The 23,443-nt window shown below is 42.1% G+C and overlaps 1 protein-coding gene across 1 annotated transcript in view; it reads left to right on the top strand.

Annotated features, from left to right (window-relative positions):
* Positions 1-23,443, top strand: part of LOC134572988 (protein crumbs homolog 1-like) — a 210,699-nt gene that overhangs the window by 54,783 nt on the left and 132,473 nt on the right. The window contains exon 2 of the mRNA XM_063432343.1: positions 11,844-12,515. Within this exon, the coding sequence (XP_063288413.1) occupies positions 11,844-12,515 (672 nt within the window). The remainder of the gene's footprint in view (positions 1-11,843; positions 12,516-23,443) is intronic.

Genomic DNA, 23,443 nt, shown 5'->3' on the forward strand with positions numbered 1-23,443 from the left:
TTGTAACAGCTGCAGACCCAGTATCTGCTACTGAAATCCCTTCCCATCTTCTTTTTTCTAAAAAAAATCAGTGTTTACATTAAAAAGCCCGCAAGGACTGGCTATAGACACCAGAACCACTACATTAGGCTGTGGTGGTTTTGATGACTATAGTGTCCATTTAATAATTGTATTTTTGTTGTTATAAAAAAGGTTTGCTAGCTTAAAAAACAAAACCTAGATTCCAAGCTAATTAGGAAATTCCTGACATCTTGATTTTAAAGTTACTTTAAAAGGAACACCATAGGCAGTGTCCCTTTAAAATGTTTTTTTTGTTTTTGTTTTGTTTTTTAAGAAACTGCAATAATTGCCTTGCAGGACTAGGACTGTTTCTAGTGGCTGTCAATCACACAGCCACTAGGTGTACTGCATGAGGACATCCAGTGTCAGTCAAATGCTTTCATATGGTGAGGGCCTAATGAGCTTGCTCGTTCGCTGCACATGCGCATTAGCGCCCCCACGGCAGGTGGCTTTGAAAATAGCAGAGTATCGACCAAGCACCAAGAGACATTGGGGCTGGAATCAGGTAAGTAGGGTTGTGGGGAAGGGGGTTGCAAGGGTGTTATAGTGCGTGAAATACAATGTAGTATTCCTAGCACCATCGTATCCCTTTGAGGTACAGTTGTTTGTATAGCCATAGGGAATGTGTTGCTTCCATCGTTGATGTGCCTGGGTGTAGGTGTGTGCTTATAGCTGCTACAGTTTTGGAAATCTCTGCAGGTATAAGCCACTTATTGAGGGGATGCAAGAACAGACGGCCAGTCAGATTCTCCTGCATTCCACACCAGGCTAACATGCATCTTTTTGGGAGACATCTCTATAGGCCAATCTTCCCTCCACCCCCTGGCAATGTTGGAAGGAATGTATTGATACAACTGCAAAAAAATCTCATGTACATCTCTTATTTTAGATTCCTTTTTGGAATTAGTCGTTAGACCATACTTTTGATAGCATAGCTTGGACTACCACAGTTTCTCTTATTCAGTGTTTCCATTGTAAATTGTTTTTATGACTTTCTATTTTCTTATATTTACTGTAGTTCAGATGCGTTTCCAAACTCCCTTTTCTTGTGTAGCGGCTTTTTTTACTTCTGAATATTGAATTATTTCAGCATGAGCTGAGACCAGAACTTGCTAGCCAGATTCGAATACAGTGCGTTCTATTTTACTGGAAAAAAAAAAGGTTTAGGCCAGTCAACAAACTGATAAAGTAAAGTATGCAGTGTACATACTATGAATGCATGTGCATTTGTGAGGGAATTTACATTCACCATTACGAATGGCTTTTTGCAGGAGCACTGTCTAATCCTCCAATGTAATAGTTGTAAAACCATAGTTATTTCCCTTCATGTTTGTTTATATCGTCTCAATATTGTTATTAGGGGGTTGCAAGTGCCAAACAATGAAGCACCTTTGTCAAAAACATAGTGACAACGTTCCCACAAAGCCAGGGCTTTGTTCCCTGGTTTTGCCTCACTGCTCTCTCAGCACTAATTAGTACAACATTCCCAGAGGCAGTTCTTGTGTCAGCCTTAAAGCGTAATTTCAAAAAACGTCAGACCTTGCCAAATGGAAATTATTAATGCCATGGCCCTCACAGGCAAACAGCCCAAGCTTTTGAGAGGACAATCTATTATATTAGTTTTTGTTTGCCGTTTGGACAGACTGCAAAATAAATCAAGTAAGAAGCACCCTCACATGCAGCAAAATGTGAAAAGAAAAGTGAAAAATCGTATGTAAAAATTTATTTTAAAACCTATTTATCTGTAACTTTTATTTATAAGCGGAGTTTTTTTTTTTTTTTACAGTCCAGCAGTTCTACAGTTCCCATTATTGCATATAAGCTCTAGGGCTACAACTAATATTTTTATTCGTAATATTTTTATTAATAATTGATTAATCGGGGGGCGGGGCTTGAATGCTGAAGCAACCAGACGCATGTAAACGGAGCTCCGAGCCCCAAACAGCGAAAAACGCCTGAAATACCCCCCTTATCCCTCTAACTCACAGGCACACACCACAAGACCTAATGGGGAAAAAGGGGGAAAAAAACGGTACCACACAAGCCCACCCCGGGACTAACGATCGGGGAAATGTGGATGCACGCACGCGGAGCCACTGAGGCCAACATGGCGGCCCAACACGGAGGGTGCTCGGACTTCTCCGAGGATTTATCCGATGAGGAGGAAGGGGGATATCTGCAACCCCCTGATCCACCGTGGCAGACAAAACACCATGGTAAAAGGGCAGAATCAGAACCGCTCACCGTGGCGGTTATGAAGGAGATGATGGCGGACCTGAAAAATAGCTTCCACGAGGAAGTCTCAGCGCTTCGTGCAGACCTACAAGGCCTGACAGGCCGCATCTCCGCACTAGAAGGCTCATCGCTATCCCAAGCCCAGGAAATCTCCGTGCTACAACACACGGTGCAAGGCCTGGAACACCAGAACCGGCAATACGAACAGCGCCTCGCGACTTTGGAGGACGCCAGGCGCGCCTCTAGCATAAAAATCAGGGGAGTTCCTGACGACATCGCCGAAGCCGAACTGCCAAAACTAATCGACCGCATGCTACTCACAACCCTGCCACAGGGACGGCATGCCACGATAACCCCAGAGGTGGTCTTCAAAATCCCCAAACCCTCAAACGCACCAAACACTGCTACGAGGGATATCATTATGAGCCTCCGTAACAGCGGACACAAAGCAACGATTCTCTCGGCCTTCAGAGGCAAGACTCCCCTCACATTTGAGAACATGGAACTCTCACTGTACCCGGATCTGTCCAGCAGCACCTTGGCGTGGCGCCGATCGCTCAGACCTCTCACCTTACTCCTCCGGGCCCACAAAATAGATTATAGGTGGCAACCTCCCAGGACTCTATCGGTCACAAGAGGGACGACCACACACAGCATCCAAGATATACGGGACGCCCCGGCCTTCCTCCGGCTTCTGAACCTATCCCAAGATCTGCTAACACTGGCGGAGCCGGCCAACTCGGGCTCCCCCGACCGCACCCATACTTGGGATCCAGATCGGATCGCTCCGTTCATACCCCAGAGCTCCACTCCAGAGGCCTATGCAATTGTCACAACGTAGAGACTATGGGACACTCAGAGTCTTAACCCAGCCGCACCCACCTCGTGAACGCTACACCGGGACCACCGAGCTTTGGAGAATGCACCGTCTGGAGTGGTATAATATAATATATCCCAAATTGTGACAGTACATTGATGGACTGTTGTGGGTTATCCAGCTTTGCAACCCCGAACGAGAACGTCATTGTTAATGAAAGTTACCGATACCTCTAACACGTGTTTAATGCATTGTTTCCTGTGCCACTACCTATGAATAGCGTTATATTAACTGTTAGTGGCTGTGTTTACTACTACAGCTCTATTATTATTGCCAAGCCGGTACCCTTTCGTGTAATTTGGATAATAGCCTAGACCTACACGTTTAGCTTGGCCATATGCCAGCTCTGCCTGTTTACGTGGCGACACCTTGCTATAGACAACCACTGGAATAGGCTGAGCCTGGCATCGGGCCTAACGTTTACACAGTGTTGCCACCTGCACAGGCAGAAGCCGCATTACTTCCTTCTCCTACGTTATGGCAAAACTTTATTTTTATGCTTATTAAGACTACTTTGGTTCCTTATATTTTAATCACACCCCGAGATGCGAGATCATGCTGTCCAGCGGTACAACCTGTGGTCTCCTCTCATGAGCACTATTACAGATGAGGTATTATCTTTTAACTGGCCTGTAACTTGCATTTTTGTAATCTCATGTTTACCTATACTTCACAAGTCCAGCTGGCCCTTCCCAGCTTTGTCCTTTACCTAAACAGCTAGCCATGTTTGACCAGCCTTATAACTTTGACTGTCTATTACACTTTAAGGACGTGCAAATATCCCAATAGCCGAGGTGAAATGAGATAACTGAGCAGGCAACCCCTCATTGGGTCTCATGCTTATGACTTCCAGGGTACCACATGCTAATTTATACATGTTTTATCAGGTCAAGGCGGAATACACCTATCTCAACAGTAGTGGAAATTTAGCAGCCTAGACAGCCCCCTTTTTCAGTCATCTCAGCGGACATTTCCTCCTTATCCCTCACTATATATATATATATATATATATATATATATATATATATATATATATTTTATTTATTTTTTATTTTTTACGTTATATAAGTTTAAGGAAGCCCTCCTCCATCTGGGAGATCTGAATTGACGCCTTATCTCCTTAGCTAACTAAGATAGGCTTGAATTTTGGAACAAAACGTGTAAAATTCCGGCAGTACCTACTTAACCTCCCTTAGCATGTTCAATCAGTGCTTAGCACCCCATAATCGCATACCATACGTTTCACAAGCATGAACGTCTTGTAAAGGGAAGATATCCCCTAACATGCATATCAGCAAAAGTATAGAGTAGCGACAAGGCGCGCCAGCGCGGGAGGGACACGCTTGGATATGCTCCCCTTTAAACTGGATCTTGTTTTCACCTGTTATTACCCTTTAATAGTTTATTTGCCTATCAGACGTAGAAATGCGGCCAGTAGGACTGGACTCCCTCATACAATTTCTGTCCCCTATGTTTCTTAATTGCATACCGCTAATTCATGCCAGGACCCAGACAGTCCTCCATATTAACTGACAGGGCTGTATTGCCTTACATTGGTAAAATAATGCTCCACGACATATTGCAGTCAAGAGGGTAACCCATTACTATCAAGTGGGCGGATTATGCATATTGCACTTCTACCTTACATCATACATATTAATTTTTCAAAGTTACATATCAGCTAGTAAAACCTGCCTAGTTTGCTACCTTTTTACGACCACTAGATAACATTTACCTGTGAACAAAACAAAGACTCTCTTATGCTTTTCTAAAACTCAGGACACTACCCTGTCCACTTACCTGCCTCGTAACCAACAGAAAACAGTGATATATTCTTGCCTATCTACTGAAACATCATTACTTGGCTTCTACTCCTCGCTTTCACAGTTTTGACTTAAAAAATATAAAAATGTGCATGCATTGCGGTTCACCCCATTGTTCTAAATGTTACACGTTTGCCTGAGGATTGCCGTCGGGGTACCTCACGCCTGTATGTTGTTCTTGATCTGCACTGCAAAAATAAAGAATTTAAAAAAAAATAATAATAATAATAATTGATCGACCAATTATGTTTTGATAAATCAGATTTTAAAAAATCATATCCAATAACTTTTTTTGTAAATATAAAATAATATCCATCCAAGGAGGGTGGCCATGATAACCTCCTGGATAATGGCAAGGAAATGTTTTAGAAAACAGTATGATGCATGGGAGCACATGGCTGCATTGGGGTGAGCTCAGCATATTAATTAGAGTGATAAATCCTCAGCTACTACAGAACCTCTTTGGTTTTCCTGTTAGCAGAAAGCACAGGATGTTCAGAAGCTGGACTCCACTGGCTAATATCTTTCTACCTGTTTCCCCATTCTTTGAACTATTTTATTATTAAAATTAAAATTTTAAGGGGAATAATGTCTTCCCAGGATTTTTAATATTATGTTTACTTAGCAAAAAATTAAATGTAGAGATCTTGCAATTGAGTGCCTCTGTCGCAGCTCCGTCAGTCATTCTTATAACTTCTGTTTTTTTTCACCTGGCAGTCTGCAAAAATAGGAGGAGAAATTTGGCAATTGTTGTTTTTCTGTTCATTTGCAATGTTTGCCCTGGCTTTGCCTTGCTTGTACTCAGGCCTGGACTGGCCATCGGGCATACCGGGCAAATGCCCGGTGGGCCGTGATGGCCGTGGGGCCGAGGCCGGCAGGGGAGATCCCAGGATCTCCCCTGCCAGCCCCTTCAGGGCCAGCGCTATCCGAGCGCCGGCCCTGCTGTGTGCCTCCATGGGCCGGTGCGGAGATCAAAGATCTCCCTCACCGGCCCACAGGCACTGTTACAGGCGGCCGCCGGCTGAGGAGTGAGGGTGGGAGAAGAGGACCGGCGGAGCTCTATCCAACAGCTCCGCCGGGTCCAATCGCGAGGTCTGAGCATTGCCGCGGTTACCGCGGCAACGCTCAGATCTCGCGAGAGTAAACTCTAGCCTGCAGGTTAGAGTTCACTCTCAGCACTGGACCACCAGGGAAGGATGGCAGCACCCTCCATGGCAGCACGGCACCCTCCTCAATGGATAACTGGCTCCCCTCCCCCTCCCAGGCTAAAGGTAAGAAGGGAGGGGATATAACCTTTTTTAATTATTATTATTATTATTAATAAAAAAATATTTAAATAAAAAATCATACTCACACCTCACACTAACAGCCCCCTCAGACACACACACAGCCCCCTCAGACACACACACAGCCCCCCCAGACACACACACAGCCCCCCCAGACACACACACAGCCCCCCCAGACACACACACAGCCTCCCCAGACACACACACAGCCTCCCCAGACACACCCAGCGCACCCAGACAGACAGCACACTCGCTCACACACACACATATATATATATATATATATATATATATACACACACAATATATATAAAATAACCCTCAGTGAGTTAACAGACAAAGAAAATTAGAAACCTATAATGTGACGGCAGATAAAAACACCCTCACACACAGCGCCCCTCACACATACAATACGTCCAAATATATATATTCACACTACAGCACCCCTCACACTGCACCACTACACGCATTACACTCCAGATACATACATCCCTTAGTGGGATATATATTCACACAATATATAAAATAACCCTCAGTGAGTTAACAGACAAAGAAAATTAGAAACCTATAATGTGACGGCAGATAAAAACACCCTCACACACAGCGCCCCTCACACATACAATACGTCCAAATATATATATTCACACTACAGCACCCCTCACACTGCACCACTACACGCATTACACTCCAGACACATACATCCCTTAGTGGGATATATATTCACACAATATATAAAATAACCCTCAGTGAGTTAACAGACAAAGAAAATTAGAAACCTATAATGTGACGGCAGATAAAAACACCCTCACACACAGCACCCCTCACACATACAATACGTCCAAATATATATATTCACACTACAGCACCCCTCACACTGCACCACTACACGCATTACACTCCAGACACATACATCCCTTAGTGGGATATATATTCACACAATATATAAAATAACCCTCAGTGAGTTAACAGACAAAGAAAATTAGAAACCTATAATGTGACGGCAGATAAAAACACCCTCACACACAGCACCCCTCTTACATACACCCACACTGCGCCCTCACACATACAATACGTCCATATATATATATATATATACATACACACTCACACTACAGCACCCCTCACACTGCACCACTACACGCATTACGATCCAGATACATACATCCCTTACCCTATATGCACTCTTAATCATCTATACACATACACACACACACAATCTCCTATACACACTCTGGGTCCTTTACACACTAGATCTCCTACACACCCTCTCTACAATCCCTACACACACTACGTCACCTATACACACTCACTACATCCCCTATAACACTATGTCCCCTATACACACACTCTACAGCCCCTAGCCACACATATTACACCACAAACACAAATTAAATTGACCTATTTACACAATACCACATCACACTCTACACACACGCAATCCCACAAGCAGGCTCCAAACACCTGCACCATACACTTTCCTGGCCCTTTTGTCCTCTGGTACCCCACTTGTGGAGACACCAGAGACAATTTAAAAGCAAACACAGTGCAAGCATGTTATTAAATTTGCTTGCGCTGCGCAGAACAAATTCAGGGCCTTTTTCTAATGCCAAAACTCTTCAGCGGGGCTCTGCGCATTGAACCAACATGCTCACTTTGAGAGGGGGCGTGCTTGTCATTAGTGATGACAAAACACACCCTCTCTGGCCCCGCCCCCTTCTTAGGGGGCCGCTCTGATTGAAAAATGCCCGGGCCTAATTTTTTTCCCAGTCCGGCCCTGCTTGTACTGGATTATGATGCAATTTGAAAAATCTTTAATATGAATTTAAAATAAAATGTCATCTCATGAAAAACAAATATATTTTTTTTTTAATCAATGGGTTAAATTGCAGTGAATTGGCAGTTCCCTTTTTAATCCTAATTAAAACCTGGTTCCTATTTTTTTTTTAACACCTAGCCGTGTTATCTCAGACAGCTTTATGTTGCACATGCTGTTGGGGTAAATGATGAATCGTGCCTGCTAGTATGTAGAATCTATATATACTGAGAAAATAATATTGGTTAACACTATAGTCACCATAACAGCTTAATTAAGTAGTTGGGTGTATACATCTTGCCTCTGAAGTTACACTGTTTAATTATCTGCCATTTAGGAGTTAAATCACTTTTGTTTCTGTTTATGCATCCCTCGTCACACCTTACCTGGCTGTGACTCACAAAACCTGCATGAAAAAAATGGTTTCAGTTTCATTCTGATGTAGCTTTAAAGGGAAACTCCAGTGCCAGGAAAACAATCCGTTTTCCTGGCACTGGAGGGTCCCTCTCCCTCCCACCCCCCAATCCCCAGTTGCTGAAGGGGTGAAAACCCCTTCAGTCACTTACCAGGGGCAGCGACAGGTCCCACGTCGCTGCTTCCTCCTCCCCCGCCGCTCCTCCTTCTGGTTACGTCGGCCGGTGGGCGAGATTGATCTCGCCCGCCGGCCGAGGAGACCTAATGCGCATGCGCGGCAATGCCGCGCATGCGCATTAGCGCACCCCATAGGAAAGCATTGAAAATGAATTTCAATGCTTCCCTATGGGGAATAGAGCGACGCTGGAGGTCCTCACACAGCGTGAGGACGTCCAGCGACGCTCTAGCACAGAAAACCTGTGCTATGAAGCAGGAAGTGTCCTCTAGTGGCTGTCTAATAGACAGCCACTAGGGGAGGACTTAACCCTGCAAGGTAAATATTGCAGTTTTAAAAAAACTGCAATAATTACACTTGTAGGGTTAAGGGTAGTGGGAGTTGGCACCCAGACCACTCCAATGAGCTGAAGTGGTCTGGGTGCCTGGAGTGTCCCTTTAAATATTTTTATCTCCTGCTGTGTAAATTGAAGTTGTATTACATACAGGAGGCTGCTGCAGCAGCATCTAGCAAGCTATTAACAGAGCAGTAGTTGAGAAACTAGAAATAAAACAGAACTTGCAATGAATGAAGTGTAGATATTAGATTACTATTTACAGGACATGTTTAGGAAGGCTGTGCAAGTCACATGCAGGGATGTGTGACTAGTGCTGCATAAACAAGGTGATTTAACTCCTAAATGGTAGAGAATTGAGCAGTGATACTGCAGGGGCAGGGCTCGAGTCCTGCAGGAACGCGTGGGAACGGCGTTCCTGCACTTTTTCCACAGCAGGAACGCCGTTCCCATTACTAGACCTGCAGGACCCAGGGCTGGCACAAGCGGCTGCCAGAGCAGGGGGGAGCACAAATCCGAATCCCCTGCCTCTGACTGGGGACTCGGATTTTTAAACTCACCTCTCCCCCTGCAGTCAGTGGAGTCGTCCGGCCTCTCCTGATGATGTCAGTAGGAGGGGGCGTGACTTTCTCTGCTCTTCTCACAAGACCGCTGGGGAGCAGAGGAAGTCACGCCCCCTCCTCCTGACATCATCAGGAGAGGCCGGCTTACTCCACTGACTGCAGGTTCCAGATCCTGTCCCACCCCTCCTGGCCCAAGGTAAGCCTCAGGGAGGAGGGAAGGCACTTTAGTTTTTTTTGTTTGTTTTTAATCCCTTTCCTGAGTCCCTGTCCCCCTCCTCAGTCCCTGTCTCCCTATTTAAGGCCCTGTCCCCCTCCTTAGTCCCTTTCCCCAGTCCCTGCCCCCCCCCCCTCAGTCCCTGCCCCCCCCCTCAGTCCCTGCCCCCCCCCCTCAGTCCCTGCCCCCCTCCTCAAGTCCTGTCCCCTTACTCAGTGCTGTCTCCCTCCTCAAGCCCTGTCTTCTTACTCAGGCCCTGCTCCCTTCCTCAGGCCCTGCTCCCTTCCTCCGGCCCTGCTCCCTTCCTCAGGCCCTGCTCCCTTCCTCAGGCCCTGCTCCCTTCCTCAGGCCCTGCTCCCTTCCTCAGGCCCTGCTCCCTTCCTCAGGCCCTGCTCCCTTCCTCAGGCCCTGCTCCCTTCCTCAGGCCCTACTCCCTTCCTCAGCCCCTGCTCCCTTCCTCAGCCCCTGCTCCCTTCCTCAGCCCCTGCTCCCTTCATCAGCCCCTGCTCCCTTCATCAGCCCCTGCTCCCTTCATCAGCCCCTGCTCCCTTCATCAGCCCCTGTCCTCTTCCTCAGCCCATGCCCCCTTCCTCAGCCCATGCCCCCCCTCCTCCTAAGCTCCTGTCCCTCTTCCTCAGCCCTGCCACCTTCCTCAGCCCATGCCCCCCCCCCTCCTCCTCCTAAGCTCCTGTCCCTTTTCCACAGCACTGTCAACTTACTTAGCCCCTGTCCCCCTCCTCAGCCCCTGTCCACCTTACTCAGCCCAGTGCTCTTACTCAGCCCAGTGCTCTTACTCAGCCCAGTGCTCTTACTCAGCCCCTGCACACGAGCATCAGCCCCTGTCCACCTTACTCAGCCCCTGTCCCTCTTCCTCAGCCCCTGTCCCTCTTCCTCAGCCCCTGTCCCTCTTCCTCAGCCCCTGTCCCTCTTCCTCAGCCCCGTGCCCTTACTCAGCCCCTGCATACAAGCGTATCATTTTTTTGGGGGGGGGGGGGGGGGGCGGGGAGTGAATCTTGACCCCTGTGCAGGGGCATGATCTATAAACCAAAACTAACATTGTTTTGGTGACTACAGTGTCTAGGGTTGCCACCTAGCCGGTATTTTACCGGCACCACCGGTATTTGGGTCTGCCTGGCCGGTGCCGTTATTGCAATAATACCGACAATACAAATGCAGGTATTTTTATCAGTATCAACTGAGAAGATGAAATACCGGCGCTGGCCAGTAGGTGGCACTGTGTGTGTGTGGAGCAAGACAGGGATAGGAAGTTACAGCTACTCTCTCCCTGCCTCTCTCTACTCACTGGTCTGTGGGGAAACCGCTCTGCCCAGAGACTCCAGCCAGCAGCTCAGGTAAGTGAGGGGTAGAGGGAGACAAATGGAAGGGCAGTCTGTAACAGGTAACACAGGGGCACACAGAGACATGGGGACAGTGGTCACGCAGAGGCATGAGGATACTGGGACACTAGCGGTCACTGAGACACTGGGAGACACGGGGACACTAAAGGAGAGATAAGGACACTAGGGAACACTGGGAAACATAAAAACACTGCGCTGTGAGACAGGGAAACAGTGGGAGCAATCACTCTATATAATCAAACTGTAAGTAGTTTTTGGGTGATTTTAATGAATTTTCTCTTATGTCACTCCTTGTGATTTACATCCTGTAATGTAATGCATGCATAATTAATTATGCAAATTAGCACAGCCAGTATTTTTCACCAAGAAAGGTGGCAACCCTAATAGTGTCCTTTTAATAAACTATTGCTGGGATTCTATAGGCAAGACCACAATTTAGATTATAAAACTGGGCAGCACTATACATGTACCTCCTGACAACATATCAAATTTTAGGTGTGTGATAAAACTATACAAGAGCCCTAATCTGTCTTTGTTAATCTGATTTCTCTTTCTTCGTTTGTCCATCAATCCCAAGACCTTTCCACAATGCCTGAGTTTCTCATATGCATGGTATTCTGGTTCCACCTACTCATTGTTCAAAATATTATTTATACGTTTTTAATGACAAATGTTCTCTTTTCACCTCCAGGATTTGCACAAAATTGTATATCGATCCCATGCCAGAATGGAGGCACATGCCAGGATACTCAAGATGGATTTGCCTGTAACTGTACCACACAACCTCTTGCTTTCACTGGACCACAGTGTGCCATGCTTCATGATGCATGTGCAGTCTATGGGTGTCCAAACAACCACACATGTCATAGTACTCCTGGGTATTCACAGTACCAGTGCTCTTGCAATGCTGGATTTAATTGCACAAATACAGGATGTGACACTGACCCATGTTCATTACCAAACTCTGAGTGTACAGCCCTTGCCCATGTATTTATTTGCAAGTGCCAAGCTGGATACAGTGGGCCAAACTGTGAACAAGTGATGCCTCCATGCACACAGAATCCATGCAAGAATAATGGTACCTGCATGCCACAAACTGGGAGCTACACATGTCTGTGTAAACCTGGCTACACAGGACAACACTGCGAGGTCAATGTAAATGAATGTGCATCAAACCCATGTCGAAATGAGGCAATCTGTGTGGACAAGGTGAATAAGTACCTCTGCTTCTGTGTGCCTGGATTCCAAGGATACCACTGTGAAATAGATATTAATGAATGTGCATCCAAACCCTGCCAAAACAATGGCACCTGCGTTAACTTGGTGGACCAGTATGAGTGTGACTGTGCCACAGGATATACAGGTGAGAACTGCGCACTGTGGGTGGTGCACATTTTTCAAAATAGCTAGAATGGCTTGTGAAGGTAAATTACCAGCAATCTTTATTTTAAGTAGTAATGTCTGATAATGTGCAAGTGCCACATGACTTGGGGTTTGGGTAAGGTTTGTGCTGGACTGAAATGTCTTCATTAAACTTTCCTTCCTCGGGGTTATAGTTAATATGTATATACACCTACTCCATATGTGTTCTTTCTGCCAGTAGCACTTTCTTTCATGCAATCAACATTTGCTAAATAGTTTGGTAAATTTGCTAAATTGGGTGGGATAACTGAGAGCATACTCCAAGGTGCATAAAGATGGCTGTCAGAAAGGAGTGGAGGAAAAGGTAGGCAAATTCAATATACATGAATTAAAAAAAAACAGATTGGTGGAATTAATGTAGAGAGTGCCATGGTGCAGGAAATAGTTTCGGGCCCCTCAATAGTGCAAGGGTGACCAAAAGGAAGGTCCCTATCTGTCATATAATAATAAAGTATTTAACCAGGAAAGGTACATTCAGATTACTCTGGTTTCCAAGTACGTCCTGGGGATGTTACCTTAGCCCAACATCCAGGGGTTGTTACTATCACCCAATTTAATGGTACTCATTTTATCTACCTCGGAAGGCTGAAGGGCTGAGTCAGCCCTGCCGGGATTTGAACCTGCAACCCAATGGTTAGAACAGATTCTGCTAATGCATTAGCCCACTGAGCTATTTCACCGGCCTTTATAACGCACATAATGCTAAACCAGCTAAAAAACAATAATTTACCCATCCTTGCAGGGTTGCATTTGAATGTAAGCATGGTTTTTTTTTTTTTAAATATAGAGTATGTGTATACATGTAGGTGTGTATTCGTATTGACTGCTGCCATTGGAATGCAGTGGTTTACTTGTATATAGAGTTTGCATTTGAATCCATGGGTGTGTTTTTGTATGTAGTGTTGACTTTTAAATGCAGGTGTGCTTTTGTGTATTTTTATAGTATTGGTATTGAAACGAAGGGGTGTGTTTATATATAATTTTGGCGTTTAACGTGCAGGAATATGTTTGCATGTAGTGTAGGTGTTTGCTGGAATGTATGCACATACATATATACACTGCCACATGCGTACTTACACAAATATACATACACCTTAACACACACACACACATATATATATATTCAGAAACACAATGACACTGCACACAGAAAAAACACAGTCTACAGTGTATTTTCTACAAATGTATTCCCCTTTACTATTGATGTACTGTACTGATTTTCTGTATTATATACTTATTTTGAGTTCTATCTGTCCATCCGCAATTAATATAATATTTTTTTATTTTTTTATTTACACATTTCATATTGGAACATTGTTTAACCCCGGAGTCAATAGTGCACGTTCTGATCAAAACAAAACGTAAACAAAAACTAGAATTTGCGCTACATGTCTGTTCAACCGTAGTTCCCCTCTTTCAAATTATATACACCCACACTTATTATATATCATTTTGTTCAGGAGAAACAGGGCTTTAATTTACCATTAACTATTCATATATGGAACATAATTCATTATGAATAAAATTTAAAAAAAATGTGAGAAAATAAGATTTTTTAAAAAAATTTGTATTTCCGTCTGACATTTTAGCTGTGAATGTCATAATACTGTTAGGTTTTACTGCACAAAAATGCACATATTTGTAATCAGCGATGTCTCACGAGTACAACAGTATCCCCCATTAACAGGTTTTATGGTGTTTTGGAAAGTTACAGGGTCAAATATAGAACGTTCCATTTTCAAATAGAAATTTGCCAGATTGGTAATGTTACCTTTGAGACGGTGTGGTAGCCCAGCAATGAGAATTACCCCCATAATGGCATAGCATTTGAAAAAGTAGACAACCAAAGGTATTGAAAGTGGGGTATGTTTAGTCTTTTTTAGTAGCCACTTAGTCACAAACACTGGCCAAAGTTAGCGTTCATATTTGTTTTTGTGTTAAAAAAGCAAAAAACTAATATTTGGCCAGTGTTTGTGACTAAGTGGCTACTAATACAGACTGGACATACCCCACTTGCAATACCTTGGGTTGTTTACTTTTGCAAATGGTATGCCATCATGGGGGTAATTCTCATTCCTGGGCCATACGCTCTCAAAGACAACATAACCAATCTGGCAAATTTAAATGTAAAAAAAATGAAATGCAAGCCTTATATGTGACTCTCTAACTTTCCAAAACACCATGAAACCTGTACATGGGGGGTACTGTTATTCTTGGGAGACTTCACTAAACACAAATATTAGTGTTTTACAACAGTAAAACATATTACAACAATAATATAGTCCATAAAAGTGCAGTTCGTTTGTAAAAAATGCAAAAAACGTCACTTTTACTTAAAATATCATCGTTGTAATACAATTTACCAATTTGAAACACTAATATTTGAGTTCAGCGAAGTCTTCCGAGTAAAACAGTACCCCCCATGTACAGGTTTTATGTTGTCTTGGAGAGTTACAGGGTCAAATATAGTGCTTGCAAATTAAATTATCTGCACTTTCTCCCTGTGTTGTCAGGCATGTCAATCAAATTTTAATTAATCAAATCACCTAATTATGTTAAAAGATTACTTAAATATACACGTAGAATTTTAATACATATGCATTTATAGGTATTTAAATTCTACGTGTATACTAATGTAATATTTTATGTAATTATATGTATTTATCTATATATATATATATATATATATTTGTGGTTATTTCCATTTTATATATAGATAGAATGTCATTCTAAGTGTATTTTGTTACCAATATATATATATATTAATAACAAAATACAGTTAGAATGAAATTACATATGTATATATAATTTATATTAAATTTTGTTTCAATATTTTATTTTATTTATTATTGTAATTATACGTATTTATATATATATATATATAATATAGAATATATGTATATTATATATATGTAACGTCATTCTAAGTGTATTTTAATACTAATATATGTACTTATATTAGTATTAAAATACACTATGTATGACGTTAAATATATATAATATACATATATATTATATTATATATATATATATGAAAATACATTTGATTTATTTTAAAACATGTCTAATAATTTTTTTTTAGACTTCCCACCAGCAGGGGGACTGTCTGATATTTCAGACAGTCCCCCTGCTGGCAGATCCACAGCCAGCTATAGGGGGCCATGTGATCGCTCTTTGAGAGCGATCACATGGCCCCCGGGGGCCTGATTTGCCGTGTGGGGGCTGCCTGGGCTGTGAGGCAGTCCTCCCGGAGCGTTGGGAAGGTAAGTATCCCGGGCGCTCCAGGGCTTAAAGCCGTTACGGCGTGCTATGCCGTCACAACGGCTTTAAAGCCCACTTAAACCGTGACGGCATAGCACGTCGTAACGGCGGGAAGGGGTTAATTGCTAGGAAGTTCTTTATAAGCTATAATGCACCTCTTGAGCTCGTATAATAGAGGGACAAAAGTATTTGGATCTTGAAGGCAAACTGTCTCTCTTAAAGAAGAAAGCTTGTAATATAATGTTTCTTGACGTAAATTAGAAAAAGCATTTAGAAACCCATTATATCAATTCATGTTTTTGTTTTTTTCTTGGAGAAAACGTGGTAGAAGAGATTGCATTTTTCCCTCATATATAAGAACTTCTAGACTAGCCATACCTTGTGCTGCTCTTTTTTTTTTAAATCAAATCCATTAATTATTTTCACCTCTGAGTGCCCCAGCCATACAGAACACAGGCTGGTACTAACAGCCTGTGTGCAATGGACAGTTATATATTTCGTTAGGAATGTGCGGTTTAGCACAGAGGAATTTGAGTTTGATCCATTGGTCTCCATATGTAGTTTGCAACACTTTCCCTCCTCCACTTCTCTGGAACCTTTAGCTGGTGTTACTTAATAAAAGTACCATGAGACAGATTTCAATAAGTCATCAAACTGTGATGAAATTGGGAAAATGTTCAGCAATGGTAAAATGTTGGTGGAATAATTATCTGTATTAAGTGCCAACATATTATGCAGTATTGTGACCTGTGTGTCAATGGCATAACTATAACCTAGAGGGCACTGGTGCAAGAATTGTTAAACGGCCCTCTTCTCATCCCAAGTAATGAGTGGGGTTGGTTGAGCTGGGTGGTTGGCAACATGTAATAAGTGAGTGTGTGTGTGTGTGTGTGTTTATGTGTATGTTTGACTGATGTTGGGGTTTGCCTGAGTGAGATATATTTTCGTGAGATTATCAGATGGTGGGAGGGTTGTGGGAAGGTGAACGGGAAGCTTCCCCTTTATTATTTCATAATAATTTAATAATACAATTTTTTTAAAGGTTTAATTACCGCCTTACTGCCTTCCTTTTTGTAGGGAGGGAGTAAAATTAATTAATTTCTGGTGGTCCACCTTGGGTTCCCATAGTATCCTTTGTAGTCCCATGGGGAACCATGTTGACTGCTTATCTTGTGCAGACCACAGTAAAAGCTCTTTCAGCAGCGATTTCCATGGCAACACTTATTTACAGAGTTTTAGGACCAGCCAGAAGTGCAGCTCACACGTTCCTTTGAAGGATTTGACTGCTATTTAGTACATTATCGAATAACCAATGTATTAAATAGCACAGGCAAAACTACAGAGTGTGGGAGGCCCACCCCTGGCCTGTCCTTCCCCATCACCTGGGTATTCTGCCTGGGGATAATCCTGAGTGAGAGCCACCTGACAGAACTGGGACCTGTATGGAGCCCACAGTGAACGACCGGCCCATTGGATTTTGTAATAAACAGAGGCCGGGACCCTCTCCAATGTGTGGGCTTTCTTGTGGGACAGGTTCCTACAATCAAAAAGCAGGATCCAATAGGCTATCTAACTGGGCCAGAACCTTCTGCAGACGACCTCCTTGCAGCACCAGGAGGTTGGACATTGATAGTCCTGAGGTAATAGCCTCCTGTTGAGAACAGGATTTTTGTGTGAATATATTTTTTAAAAAAAAAAAAAATCAAAAAAAATTTAACCTAGGCCAGGTGCTAGCTACCAGCGGCAACCCCAACCCCCCGCAATGGGTGCAGATAGAAGCGGTCTACACTAATGACTTCACATTACCGGCCCTGGCCTGGCCTGGCCTGGCCTGGTCTAGGAAACTAAGACCAAAATATAAGGACATCCTCCCCACAACACAGCTCACGCTACAAACCTGGGACAAATTCGGGGATGCACACATATTGAAAGGGGGCATCTCCTTAGCAATGCCACTGGAATCGGTGTCTTTAGTAATGCCAGGCTTCAACTTTAGGCTGTGGCACAACCACAATATCACACATCTTTTTCACATATACCAAGGCCCCACATTGAAACCATTTGCGGAAATTCAAACACAACATAAGCTACCAGACACAGCACAATTTTCGCACAGACAGCTTTTGTCATGGTTTAGGACCCAAACAATATGCTCGTACAACAGTGTAAATGGTCTACAGCTGACGGAGGTAGAAAAAATATGTCTTAAACTGAGACCACGGAGGAAACTGATATCCATGGTCTATGCCATACTTAGTGCCAATGAGGGACCCCACGTCCCCACGTTTTTATAAAAGCATGGAACCGAGAACTCAGTGTCCATATCACTGAGAGCCAGTGGGGCCAAATACTCCGGGCACATAAGAACCTCTCCCTGTGCACTTCCCATATGGAAATTATGCGCAAAATTTTGTACAGATGGTACATGGCACCAGTACGGCTTAACAAAGGTAACCCCACCATACCGGACTCATGCTGGCGCTGCATGGGAGACAAAGGAACCATGCTCCACATATGGTGGTCCTGCTCAACAATGCAGCAATATTGGACAGACGTAATCCAAGTAATAAAAGCCTGCACAGGTGTCCACCTCCAGCGAGCCCCAGAAATGTATCTGTTACAATTATTCCCAAAAGGCCTTACAAAAGCCCACCAATATCTTATATACCAAATTATAGTTGCAGCCCTCCAAACGATAAGCAGGCACTGGCGGGACCCATGCCCACCAAAAGTAGCCCAATGCATCGCTTCAATAGAGCTCACAAACCTATACGAAAAAATGGCACAGAAGACCGCACAACCGAAGCCAGCCATAACAGCAGCTTGGGAACATATGGGAGAAATACCTCGCCACCTCACAGGGCTGAAACCCTGAGCTATCAATATGTAGATTCACCCATTGATATGAGACAAGAACGCAATTCCACCAGCTGTGACCATATGTACGTAGCAATATACATGTAGCAACAATATGAATGTAACAATTAGGAGTAATAGAATGTACCCACGCAACATAGATTAATGTAAATCTGTTTTCTGTAATGATGACTATGCAACATATTTCCAGCCTTTGGTGAATACAGATTCACCCCTAGACTCTCCTACTTCCCCTCCCCCCCCTTCCCTCACACCCCCCTCCTTAACCCGTTACTGTTAACAAAGGTTAAGGTATCAACCTGCTCAAAAGGTACAAAGCACACATCAAGAATCGTGCAACAGCTGAATAAAACTGTTACTAAGTGAAATATTTCCTTGTTGTACTAAATACTGAAAAGCATGTTGATATTATAAAATGCAAATAAAAAAAAATTAAAAAATTAAAATTAAAATGGCAAAGAAATTTACCAACCCATGTACTGCAAATGATATACATAATATAAATGTTATGTACCGGTACCTATTTTGCAGTACACTTATAGGTGTACTGCAAATTATATATATAATGTCAACATTATGTACTAATTTTGCAGTACACTTATATGTCCATTTTCATGCCATGTGGTTCACAGATCAAGTGAGAAGTGACCAAAAGAGGTAAAAAAGGAGAAGTAAAAAATATTAAAATCTATATGTACAGTTGTGCTCAAAAGTTGCCCATTCGTCTTGGAAAAATGCCTTCAGGTCATGCAAAGTCTTTGGTCATCTTGCATGAACTGCACGTTTGAGATCTCCCTAGAGAGGCACGATGATATTAAGGTCAGGAGACTGAGATGGCCACTCCAGAACCTTCACCATTTTCTTCTGTAAACACTGAAGGGTCAACTTGGCCTTGTGCTTGGGGTCATTGCCATGCTGGAAAGTCCAAGAGCGTCCCATGTGTGCCGCCTTTGTGCGGCAGAATGCAAATTGTCTGCCAGTATTTTCTGATAACATGCTGCATTCATCTTGCCATTAATTTTCACAAGATTCCCCATGCCTTTAGATCTCAACCCCACCCTCCCTCCCCCCCAAATAACATCAGTGAGCTACCACCATGCTTCACAGTGGGGATGGTATTCTTTTCACTATAGGCCTTGTTGACCCCTCTCGAAACATAGCACTTATGGTTGTAACCATAAAGCTCTATTTTGGTCTCGTCACTCCTAATTACAATGTGCCAGAAGCTGTGAGGCATGTCAAGCTGTTGTTGGGCATATTGAGCCTGTGCTTTTTTTGTGGCATTGGCGCAGTAAAGACTTCTATCTGGCAATTTGACTATGCAGCTCATTTTTGTTCAAGTATCGTCGTGTTGTGCTCCTTGAAACAACCACACAGTATTTTTCCACAGCAGTCTGTATTTCTCCTGAGATTACCTGTGGGTTTTTTTGTATCTCAAAAAAGTTTTTGGGCAGTTGTGGCTGAAGTCTTTCTTAGTCTACCTGACCTTGGCTTGGTATCAAGAGATCCCCCAATTTTTCACTTCTTAAAAGATGATTGAACAGTACTGACTGGCATTTTCAAAGCTTTGGATATCTTTTCATTTACTTTTCCATCTTAAAGGGACACTATAGTCACCAGAACAACTACAGCTTATTGAATTTGTTCTGGTGAGTAGAATCATTACCTTCAGGCTTTTTGCTGTTAACACTGTCTTTTCAGAGAAAATGCAGTGTTTACATTACAGCCTAGTGATAACTTCAATGGCCACTCCTTAGATGGCTATTAGAGATCCTTCCTGGTTCATGGCTGCCTAAAATGCATCCAAACATTCAGTATCTCCTCCCTCTGCATGCAGACACTGAACTTTCCTCATAGAGATTCATTGATTCAATTCATCTATATGAGGATATACTGATTGGCCAGGGCTGTGTTTGAATCATCCTAGCTCTCCCCCTGATCTGCCTCTTTATCAGTCTCAGCCAATCCTATGGGGAAGTACTGTGATTGGATCAGGCCACCACTTCTAATGATGTCAGCACACTGCTTGTTTTTCTGAGTCTAACAGCATGCAGAGTTACAGCTTCAGGCTTGAATACAGTAAGATTTTGCTATATTTATGGAGGCATGATGGGCCCAGAGAGGCTAGATGGTGGTTTTAACACTACAGGGTCAGGAATACATGTTTGTGTTCCTGACCCTATAGTGATCCTTTATTAAAGTTCCATTACCTTGTTATGCAGGTCTTTTGACAGTTCTTTTCTGCTCCCCGTGGCTCAGTTTCTAACCTGCTCAGTGCAACCACGTGAGAGCTAACAAACTCATTATATTTATACACAGACATTAACTGCAATTTAAAAAGCCACAGGTTTGGGAAATAAACATTTAATTGCCATTTTAACCTGTGTGTGTGTGTGTGTGTAAAAAGGCCAAACATTTAAGGGTATGTAAACTTTTGATCAGAGCCATTTGGGAGATTTATGTTATCATTATGATTTAAAAAGGAGCCAGACAACTATGTGATAATAAATAGAAACGAACAACCAGATATTGGATAAATGCCAAACAATGGTAGAATTATCCTCAATAAGTTAAATGTCAAGATTGGACATAGCTACCATAACCACTGTATCACTTGTAGAAAATAACCACCACCAGGGGTTAAGCAATATAAAATTGGGAAATGCTTATTGAAATAAATCAATAATAGATACAGGACTCAGTGGAGAGGCACACAAAAGGAAAAAAAGAGATAAAATATGAAAAATGCACAGGAAAAATAAAATATAATAAAATGTAAAATATATAGTAAAATAGAGATAATAGTAGAGGATTACTGATATTATGGGTATAAATATATCAGCTAATTAGGTTATACCCTCTTAAAGAAATCCCTCAAAGGGTTAAAAATATAAATATATATGAGAAAATATGGTGCAAACAGACAGAGTACTATTGAAAATTTATTAGTACATGAAACTGTCAAAAAAAGCACAGAAAATACAAATGTAAAGACCACAAATAATGTAGTCTTAAAAACTATTAAAACCTAATAAAATACGGTAGTCCCAACATGAGAGTGCAAATAAAGGAGATAGCATCAGTACCAGGTAGAGCAAACTTAGGTCCAAAGATGTAAAAACCACTTTCTAGCCGGCCGGACTGAAATGGATACGGACTTTCTCGTGCTGAGTAACACTGGATATTAGCCGCGTGCGTGTCACTGCGGCTGGTGATGCGTTTCAACTATGCTTTCTCTCAGGAACCAATGTGTGGAGATGCCGCCTTACGCGTTTCGTGATATTTTTTCCTTATATTTGTTATACTTTTCCCCTTTACAAACTGCCATTTTAGCTAATAAGTATCCATACAACTACAATTATTATTAATAATTCGACATTATACGTGATAGATCCATTTCTATATGTATATTTTTTTACTGGCTGCTGCAAACATCTTTCGTTATATATGCACTTTTTAAAATGAAATTATCAAATGACAGTTACTACCACAAAAAATCCTTCTTTCTTTATATACTTATGCAATAATGTTTTTAATCTTTATTTTTCTTTTTTCTCTAATTCATAGTATTAGAACTATGCCCTTCTATTACTATAATTGCTATTTCTTTTTATCATGAATTTATTCTCAAATGTATCTTTCATGAATTATAAACTGTATTTTAAACTATATGTTTTAAAGAAGACCTTTTTTGCATTATTCCATATCCAGCTTACAATGGGTTAATTTCAAACGTTTAAATGATCTATTAGCTTCTTATCAGTATCCCTACAAATGCCATTTGAGGCTGTCAGTTCAAATAGAATGGTTAACATGGTATCCTTCCATTATATTTGTTACTGTTTTCTATAAACTTTCATTGTAGCGAATTACATGTAACATTATGTATTACAGATCAAGTATTTATATGTACGTCTTTCTGCTGAATTTTTCTACCAGCTGCTGCAAATATTTTTCGTTTTATATATATGTTTAAAAACAAAATTATCAATCAAAAGTTACTATTATATTTATTTTTTATATATGCTTATACTACAACGTTTTTATCTTTAATTTTTTATTATTAGAATTATGTCCTTCAATTATTCCAATTGTTATTTCTCCCCATTACGAATTTATTCATAATGCATTCTAAGTTTATGTATTAAAGACTTTTTACTGCAGTTTTTACAAGCATACAAAGGGTTAATCCACAACGATTAGATTGAAAGGGTATAAAACAGACTGAAGATTTCAAGATGCCATCCTCTGATGAAGTGATCTGGGATCACGAAACACGTAAGGCGGCATCTCCACACATTGGTTCCTGAGAGAAAGCATAGTTGAAACGCATCACCAGCCGCAGTGACACGCACGCGGCTAATATCCAGTGTTACTCAGCACGAGAAAGTCCGTATCCATTTCAGTCCGGCCGGCTAGAAAGTGTTTTTTACATCTTTGGACCTGGTACTGATGCTATCTCCTTTATTTGCACTCTCATGTTGGGACTACCGTATTTTATTAGTTTTTACTAGTTTTTAAGACTACATTATTTGTGGTCTTTACATTTGTATTTTCTGTGCTTTTTTTTGACAGTTTCATGTACTAATAAATTTTCAATAGTACTCTGTCTGTTTGCACCATGTTTTCTCATATATATTTATATTTTTAACCCTTTGAGGGATTTCTTTAAGAGGGTATAACCTAATTAGCTGATATATTTATACCCATAATATCAGTAATCCTCTACTA

This window comes from Pelobates fuscus, chromosome 9 (assembly GCF_036172605.1).
Source record: "Pelobates fuscus isolate aPelFus1 chromosome 9, aPelFus1.pri, whole genome shotgun sequence".
Taxonomy (NCBI): domain Eukaryota; kingdom Metazoa; phylum Chordata; class Amphibia; order Anura; family Pelobatidae; genus Pelobates; species Pelobates fuscus.